Here is a 10,000-nt window from a genome sequence, read left to right on the forward strand (position 1 = left end):
ATGTACATGAACATCATTATGTTGATGAACATCATTATTATGGGTTCCTTCATACCTGGCTCCTTTAAGTTGACCATCTGGTGGAAGCAGCACTCTCAGTCTGAAGTCTCGGTCCTGTAAGAGTCATGATTTGAAACATCATGAAAGGCACCAACTAGTGCTGGGCGGTTCATCCGGTTTTAATTTCCCGTATGATATTCATTTTTAACACACCGCCATACCGGTGCATAGCCGAAACAACTGCTGTAACTCTTCAACAGGGAGCAAAATATATTGTTCGCCACTAGGGGCGCTACGGTGGGAGCTCGTTGTGTATTGAGAGGGACCCTAATGGTTATAACACAACAATTAATAACCTACAACTAACACTCTTTAACAGGGCAAAACACCATGGCAAAGCACAAACAATTTGTAACACTAATAATTGTATATTTATTAAATTACACCGCCGAACTGCATGCTGGGTCCAGCTCGCTAGCTAGCCCGGTAGCACAACAGTCTGTTAACAGCAAGGCCGAGATCCTCCTTGTGGCACTGGCACCTCAGTGGCTAGTCTGTGGCACGCATCAGTCAGGTGCCACAACAGCGGGAAGCAAGCGGCACTCGTTCGGCACCCGTCAAGAAGCTGCCGAGCTGAGTAGGCGGAGCCACATTTTCTGAGAACACCTATTGTTGTTACGATTGGTCAGCTGCCATAAATCAGTTTATCATCATAGTATGGATTTTAGTTGAGTCACCTTAGCCACCCGTTCTCTGTTTACATCCTGAGAGTAACCACGTTGTACTTTTTGATTGTACCATCTTAAGTATGATTTTGCTGGTTTTGAAACAAAGGGAACATAATACAAATTATTACTTTTATAGTTATTTAAAACAATCGGCTAAAATAATGAAAATGAATGATCCGTTTCATTATCATTTAAAAGTATATACATATAAAGACGTTTTAAAATGAAAACCCAAAAATTTCCAATCCAAAAATACATGTCTGAAAATATCTTCACACTTCTTCTGCTTATATGTAGGTGTCAGTAGGTGCCATGAGCTGCCAGAGCCAATAGTAGTCACTAGGGGTGCAACGGATCACAAACCTCACGGTTCGGATCACGGTTCTTGAGTCACGGTTCGGATCAGTTTTCGATTCAACAAAGAAAAGGGGAGGAGACAAATATAACTTTGCTTTCCATTTTTTAATTAAAGAACTTCAAGAACACTTAAAGAAAATAACTTTGGGCTATAGTCTTACGCAACAACAACAAAAAAGGGACGTCGGTTGTAAGGGATTACATTCTGGAGGAAGTAAAGAACGCTGATTTTATCGCCATTCAAGCAGACGAGACGACGGACATTTCCACCCACTCGATGCTAACGGTAACGTACAAGAGCGTTTTAATGCTCTGGCTATGCTCTCCATGGAGAAGGAACTTGTCAGGGACATGCCTGACTTCATTAAGAAGGTCATTGAGAGGTTTGCCACTCAGAAGAGCAAAGTTCCTTTACAAATAACTGTCATAAAAACATGCAGGTTTCCTCACCGCACTGATTGGGTGTTTCTCCAACAAACAAGGTTCATAGGGGCATCTTAAAATATACTTGTTCTATTAGACTATATATGATATTTATATTTTATTATAAAATATTCATGATATTTATATTGTATATTTATGATTATATGATTTTATATATATATATATATATATATATATATATACACACACACACACACATATTAATATACTGAATTGTATGAATAAGATGTCCTTATTATGTCAGTATTGGAATAAATGACAACAATGTAACTGCAAAGTACTAATGCGTTTTTGATTCCTTTTCTTTTGCATTGAATTATACTATTTGCTGAAATTGATTGGATGGCCCTACCCAAATAAAATCCACCAGCCGCCACTGGTATTTAGTCTGATCTGACAATAAACCACAGAGAGGAAGCACAGCGGGGAGGCTCTGCCTCAATGAGAGCCCACGGCTCGGGTTTATGCTTGTTCTGCCGTTGCTCTTCTTCTACACTTCTCTTCTTCTTCTTACATTTTGCTCTGCTAAAGACACGCGCTGAGTCTATTTTTAACGGACCCGCGCTGAAGTCACGTCAAACTGCACAGAGCAGATCGAGCCAGACAGGAAGTCAGATATCGAAAGGAATAGAGCATCCGGTCACTTTTCAAAATAAAACACTACGTGCAGCCGGATCGCGGCGCATACGCTCCCAGTGGAATCAAATACGTACCTTACCGTGTGTGTAAAGAATGCGGGTATGAAATATGAAAAACAACCAGCAGTCAATGTGCAAGCTGCCGAAAGAATGGTGATTTAAGCTGCTCTATTGGGTTCATATTGTAAGTCTGACTCTCGACACGGACGTCACTGCTCCCGACCGCGTAGAGCCGTCCACAGCGAGCAGCCCTTAACTGGACGTTTGTTTGAACGTAGTTTGGAGAACGTTAGGACAGGAAGAACACGTGAACGTACCAGCACCGTGATGAATCCGTCATAGAGCGTCTTCTGCTTGTTGAGAGGAAACAGCAGCGGGTTGTCTTTTACCAAGGCACTCTCCATCGCTCCACTTATACATACATATACATCATATATCTATATATATAATATACTAATTATAGCGTTAAGTTCAGCAGGACAAGCCGAGGCGGAGAAACACGTCCCGCCACGAAACCCAAAACAGGTGACGTCACGGTGCTGCCTTCAGTGACTTATAAAAATGTCGGAATTCAGGTGCGAACACTTGTTGATGAGACCATCGGCCCATTTAGCCATTATTTATAAGCACTTTAATGCAGTATCTTATTGACAAAGTAAGAAGAGTACTGTATGCTGACATGGAGCATGACAGTTGCATTATGGCCGATGATTTGTTTCTATTGTTTGCACTGTGTTGATTGTTGTTGTTTGTTTAATGTTATGCACCACCCACCATGTCAATTTGTTTGTATGTGCAACATCCCTTGGCAAATAAACGGTTCTGATTCCTGGCCAAAACAGAATCACAAAGTTGTAGCTATTTCATAATTTAATATGTTTTCTTAAATACACTACATCAGGGGTGCCCACACTTATTCGGCTTGCGAGCTACGTTTAAAATGACCAAGTCAAAATGATCTACCTACATTAAAAATGCTGAATATCTATATATATATATATATATATATATATATATATATATATATATATATACATATATATATATATATTGTATATATACTGAGTATACTTTATATTTACAATATACGTTGGCGTACCTTGCATAACTGCATGAACCCTTATGGCACAATACAATTCTCTACATTTGTGGTCATTCCCTTACTCTGATGACTTGCACTGAATGGGATTGGCCAGAGTTGCATAGTCCGGACAGTAGCTGCTGGTATCCGCCTCAAGCAGACTTCAAATGATCATCAGTCATGGTGGAACGGTGTTTGGACTTAATGTTCTTCATGTGGGAAAAGGCTGACTCACATAAATAAGTAGAGCTGAATAATGCAGTCAAGAAGGTATCACATGTCCTCATGTTTGGGGACTTTTCCTCTGTGAGAAAACTGTCCATGAGCCCTGGACTTCAGCTGAATGTCAGCTTGCAGTGTCAACATCTCATCCTCCACTCCAGACGAGTTCAGGTGAAACAGCGTTGACATTTTTGATGCGAGTGAATCAACCTCAATATCTTCCCGAAGTGTGCAGCACATAAGTGTTGCAACTGGCTCGAGTAAAGCAAAGTCTGGAAAGCGTTTGTCAAACTCTGACAGACACTTGTCAATCTGCTCTGTGTAGTAACACTGTCAAGTTACGCACACGCCTTCCGCTGAGTCTCCAGCTCTGACGCCAGGTTTTGGAAGTTTCCCAAATCATGGCGCTGCAGCTTTAGCTTCTTTAGTAGAAATAAATTGGAAGGCTGACGAATTAGCTCGCCGGAGTTTTGCAGTAGCTCGCGTGGTTGACCGCGCATACGTGGTGACCCGTGTGTTAGAAAATCAAGTGGCAAATGCCATTAGGACATCTCTTTTTTTTTGAATGGCATGCCATCTACCCGCACTACCTCCGCGATCAACCGGTCGACGTATTGGGCACCCCTGCACTACAAGTTTTATAATTTATATAAATATTATTCCCATTATCTTATTTTCTCATTGTACAGCTCCTGTCTTCCTCAGTTGTCTGCTTCCAGTGCAGCTTGTTTTAAGTAGAGCTTTTATCCAATCACATCTCACCTCTGTGTCTCCAGGTAGAACAGAGGCCTGCAGACTCACAAGTGAATCCATGTGCACTTTAAGTGAATGGGGACGATATTGTTGATTGTCATAGTGTTCAACCAATCAGATCTTTAGTTTGACATGCTGGGCGTATTCTTTGACGTGTCAGAGCTGCTAGCTGGCCTAGCCATACGTGATTGGTCAGTGATAGCCTGACGTGTTGTGCGGTGACAATCCCAAAATCTGCTGCCTCTGTGGAGCGGACATTTTCAGCCTCAAACGCATTAAAACGTATTCAAGAAATACAACTGGGGAGGCTCGACTGTCTTCACTGGCGTCCATGAATGGAGAAGGACTTCTTACTGGAACTAAAACGCACGGATGTACTGAACAACCGTGAGATTAAACTCTTTGTTAACAAAGAAAGGAGGATGGACTTTGTCTTTAAATAGTGAACAGCAGCTCTGGTAAGTTAAATGCATTTGTTTATACATCTGCAGTAGCTTTAATATGCTTGTTTATATATTATTACTTGTACAACTTGTTTTTATGAAGATGGATTTTTGTTTGGTTTTATATGTGATAGGAACCTTTGTTACATCCTATGTTGCTCTGGGGACATATTTAGTCGGTGCCAGTGTTGCCAAGTTGGCGATTTTTTGTCAAAAGCTACTAGAGACAAATCTAGAGACTTGTTCTGGTGTTGTTCATGGATCTGCACTCTGCAGTTAGTGTATTTACAGGTGCTGGCTTCATTTTGACACGAAACAAATAATGACCGTAGCTGTGTTTCAGGTATAACATGTAACAGGAGGTACCGTCTCTCCCACTGGTGTGGGCCGGCCTCATCACATGACCTTGCCATGACTTAGGGCTGGGCGATATGGCCTAAAAAAAAAATCTCCGATTTTTTTACAAAAAATCCGATTCACGATTTAAATCGATTTTTTTCCCCCAAATTTTTTTGCAGATGACAGAAGCTGTTGAAAACAATTTTTTCTTTTATTTTGTGATGATTTTCCCAAGTAGGTTGATAAAAATAAAGTGCAAACAAAACCTGAACATTGTAGAAAGGTGCCTGTAGTATACAAAAAGTATTTGGTCACTCTTTTGTTTGCCTGAATCATTTAAATATAAAATTAAATTAAACATAACATTAAATGGCATTAAATAGTAGCCTTCCATTGTAAACAACTGTGCAAATGTAACTTTTTACAGTAAGCTTTTCTAACTGAATACACTGATACAAACACAGCATGAAATAAAATGTATATGACCCTTTAACATTCACATTTTCAAAAGTGCAACATCTGATCTAACATCAACATAACATATTTTGCACAGTAAATAAGTGCATGTAAACAAAATCAAGTGCATTCACAACATAACCAACAGTATTAAACAGTAGTGCATGTTTTTTCTAAATATTTTTTGCCAGGAAGACAAGCCTGTCTACTACCTCTGGCTTCAGGCATGCACGGTGGCATGTAACAATGCCCCCCCCACACACTGAAAAGCCTCTCAGAGGGGGCACTTGTAGCTGGCACAGAGAGGTATTTCTTTGCTAAAGTACTTATCCTTGGAAAGTTAAGTTGGTGACGCTTCCACCAGTCAAGTGGATCGGTGTCTGGGTCAACCTGCTGGACCACAGGTCAGTTGTTGCGGAGTAGAATGACATCCCCTCCAGCTCCGCAGAGATCCTTTGGCGTGTACTATTGTACAGCCGAGGCAAGGCAACGTCAGAAAAATGTTTACGGCTTGGTAGCACGTACCTGGGGTCCAAAGCTTTGAGACGGTGAATAAACCCCGGCTTTTCCACGGTGTATATGGGCACCATATCTTTTGCGATATACATCGCGACTGCATCCGTGATGGCTTTCCACCGGGCACTCTTCTTCTCATGCGGAGCACAGTTGGTGAATGTCTCCAAAATGCTGGGTTGTTGTTGTGAGGTGGCGGCGGCGGCGGCCAGCAGTGAAGCTGCTGGCCGCCATTGTTTTAGTTTGTAAACAATGCGCGCGCACTCTACTACGGGAACCCAACGGGGGGGAGGGGTGGGGGCGATTTTCTCGATTTTCAATAAAACACATCGCCTTAAAGCACACATTCGAATTAATCGATTAAATCGATTTATCGCCCAGCCCTACCATGACTCGGAGGAATGTTTATTTTGATTTAATATATGTGTCTTTATATGCCATCAAATTAACTGCTTCAGGAGATTGGGGGGCAATGGACCGCGCTGGTGGATGGATACAGTCTGATGAAGTATGTTGATTGTGAATAAATGAAAACTTCAAAAATATGTTACCAAAAGATCACGATACTTTTCCATGAGATGCTTGACCCATCACCATGCCGACTGTTAGCTGTCAGTTGTGTAGTCTGAGTTTTGATTGGGCGACAGCTATGCTAATCTCATTATGGTAACGGAGCGGGATGTAACTTAAAGTAGAGGAAAATAAATATGACTGTTTCACTAATATTATTTAAAATAATTGTTGGCACAACTGGATTATTAACCCTCAAAGCTGATGTTGCTCCAGGACTGTTTGCTCACCGTTGACATGAATATTTTAGCTCACAGTTGTGTGGTGGTAACCAGGCGGCAACCTCCGGTTCTGCAGAGTGAAGCCAAAGTGTCTTAAAGCTGCATTCTCTCTAGTGTCCACCAGGGGGCGACTCCTCTGGTTGTATAGAAGTCTATGAGAAAATGACTCTACTTCTCTCTTGATTTATTACCTCAGTAAACATTGTAAACATGAGTTTATGGTCTCAATCTCTAGTTTCAAGTCTTCTTCAATACAGCATGATGTTCATTTAGTACATTATGGTCCATTTACAGTCACACAGACCATAAAGCAGGGGATGCTTTAGGGCGGGGCTACACGCTGATTGACAGGTCTCTACCAGAGACGTATACAGCGTCTCTATGTCACTCCTCCTCAGTCCAGATATGGTCACTTCCTGTTCACTGGTTGCAAAAAAAAACAAGATGGCGACGTACATAATCCAAGATAGCGACGGCTACTTCTTATATTCAGTCTGGTCGTTACACATCCAGCAGACACAGAGAACAAGACTATTCATTTTAAGTCGTGTTACTGGAGACTTGATGAATTTAAGCCTGTGGGGAGATAATGCATTCGGTTGTGTCTGTGTGTGCGCGCATCTGTTTGTCCGTCCACGCTAATCTCGTAAACTACTGGACCCATCAGTCTAATGCTTGTTTTTTCTCATTCATGATGCTCAAGGACCTCTCGTGGTTGCGGTCTGCAGTTTGATTCCACACCCGATATGTTACGATCTACTAACGTTAGGGCACAATACGAGATGAACAATCAACCCCTTTTTGTCATCTTCGCCGCCATCTTGAAGCCGGGAGAGACACTTGAGTGAGATTCAACTCTTCTTTGTTTTGGAGGCTTCTAGTTTGCTCCATCTTTGCCTCCACCAACTCTTTTAGCTGCATCACCAGCTAGTCGCTACCTTTTGTCTGCTGTTTGGTGCTGGGCAGCTAGCCAACAGTGGGCTTATCTGATCTCTTGTGACTGAAAACAGCTGCCCACTATATAGAAACCAGGGTGATGAGAGAGGTGGGGGTGAACCACGAGGCTGCAGGACTAAAGCTAAAATAATGAGTTCAAAGACACTAAGATGGTCTGAGTGTTCATCACTAGGAGTGACACCTTCAACATCACACAAAGTCATTTCTTTCCATCATTGACAAGGAAACTCTTGATTACAGTGCAGCTGTAAGATAACGGTATGAACGAACTCTTTGGCGCTTTGGTCTTGAGACAGTTTTGACAATCTGGGCTTGATCTAAACTGCCGGGACGTCTCAGACTGCACAGCCACAGCCCTGATATTCAGCATAATGAACCAAAGCAATCAAACGGACACCTGATTCTTGGCTTGCGCTCAATGTCTGTCGCCAAGTTGCATCCATCAAGCCTCTCTTAACCGTGCGGGCATGAAGTTGCCTCAACATCTGGCAGACGGAACATTCAAATCCAATCAAAACACGATTACAACAAGCGCACTCCGACAATGCACGCTCGTCCTTCAGGTTGTTGGTTTTCTTGTTCACTCGCTGAAGCTGCGAGGAGAGAATGGGGATGTGTGATTATACTGTACTGCTGAGGGGAGTGTGTGTCAAAGTCACACAAATGTGCCTGGAGAGATTGATGCTTTTTGTTTTTGTCATCCGCCTGCTTCAAAGCGGTAAACAGAAAAGTAGAGAAACCTAGCAGGCTCACAGACAAGATGGGGGGGGGGGGCTCACTGCTCCTCTTAAGCACATCTGCTTTCGAGGAATGTCTGAGGGGGTTTTCTGTTGTGAGCAAAACCAACACTGAATCTGAGTGGGAGTGGGTAAGTGTTTCTGTTCTCTTTGGGAAATGGGAAGAATTTAAGGTTTTTAGTTTTCTTTGCTGTTGTTTAATATCGGCACAGTGGCAGTGGGAGAAAGGCAGCAACAGTACCCCCCCCCCCCCCCCCCTTCTCTCTCTCTCTCTCGTCTTTCTCTTCGGCTCTCCCTTTCGAAATCTCGTCACGGAGGGAGCTAGAAAAACGTGCGGGCGCAGCGGCACACAGCACGGCTCTAATGGCGTTCCGGGGTGTTGCAAAAAACAAAAAATGCCGTCAAAATGTAGCTCGGAGGATAGCGGAGAGGGGGCAGATGCATACAGGCGGTGAGCTCTCTGTCTTCTTCTTCTTCTTCTTCTTCTTCTTCGTCTCTAGCCGCTCTGGCTTCCACGCGCCTCCAGCGCCGGGCTCTGTCTGAGAGAGGAGTGATCTATGAGGCTTTGTTATCGCTGGTCCATCGCTGGTCCATCGCTGGTCCATCGCTGGTCCATCGCTGGTCCATCGCTGGTCCATCTCTGGTCCATCGCTGGTCCATCGCTGGTCCATCTCTGGTCCATCGCTGGTCCATCGCTGGTCCATCGCTGGTCCATCGCTGGTCCATCTCTGGACCATCGCTGGTCCATCTCTGGTCCATCTCTGGACCATCGCTGGTCCATCTCTGGTCCATCACTGGTCCATCGCTGGACCATCACTGGTCCATCGCTGGTCCATCGCTGGTCCATCTCTGGTCCATCGCTGGACCATCGCTGGACCATCACTGGACCATCACTGGTCCATCTCTGGTCCATCACTGGTCCATCACTGGACCATCGCTGGACCATCACTGGTCCATCGCTGGTCCATCTCTGGTCCATCTCTGGTCCATCACTGGTCCATCACTGGACCATCACTGGACCATCACTGGTCCATCGCTGGTCCATCGCTGGTCCATCACTGGTCCATGGTCACTTCTCTGGGATGCAATTGGCTGGAACTACAGCGTGTGGGTCCTGCACTCTGTGTCTCTCTCTGTCTCTCTCTCTCTCCCTCCCTCCCCCCTCTCTCTCTCCCCCCCCCTGCTCTCTCGCTCCCTCTCTCTCTTTGTGGTGTTTTGCATGTATCTGAATGACAATGGGACATGTTGTTATCTGGACTGGTGATGTATTGAGTAGAGTATTGCATGTCCATTCATAGATTGTCCGATGATTTGTCTTTTTTCAAAGCACGTTATTTTATGTGTGTATTTTATGTTTAATCTGAAGAACGTATTGCATGATATTTTTATTAGTAACAGGTTTTTATTTCTATATTTCCTGATACATGAACACAGTAGAAGATTCCTTTCTCACCCTTTACTCAACATTCCACACTAAGTGTCTATTTTTAGGATCCCTTTCAACTCTTTTTTTTTAAAGCATAGCTAATTTATGCATCCGT

At 43.4% G+C, this 10,000-nt stretch overlaps 1 protein-coding gene across 1 annotated transcript in view; it reads right to left on the reverse strand.

Annotated features, from left to right (window-relative positions):
• fancl (FA complementation group L) overlaps nucleotides 1-2,600 on the reverse strand; it is a 34,256-nt gene extending 31,656 nt beyond the window's left edge. Inside the window, exons 1-2 of the mRNA XM_079279828.1 lie at nucleotides 2,485-2,600; nucleotides 56-114 (exon numbers count right to left, since the gene is read on the reverse strand). Coding sequence (XP_079135954.1) covers nucleotides 56-114; nucleotides 2,485-2,571 — 146 coding nt within the window. The 5' untranslated portion in view covers nucleotides 2,572-2,600. The remainder of the gene's footprint in view (nucleotides 1-55; nucleotides 115-2,484) is intronic.
• Between the last annotated feature and the right edge of the window lie 7,400 nt (nucleotides 2,601-10,000).

This window comes from Melanostigma gelatinosum (assembly GCF_949748355.1).
Source record: "Melanostigma gelatinosum genome assembly, chromosome: 12".
NCBI lineage: Eukaryota > Metazoa > Chordata > Actinopteri > Perciformes > Zoarcidae > Melanostigma > Melanostigma gelatinosum.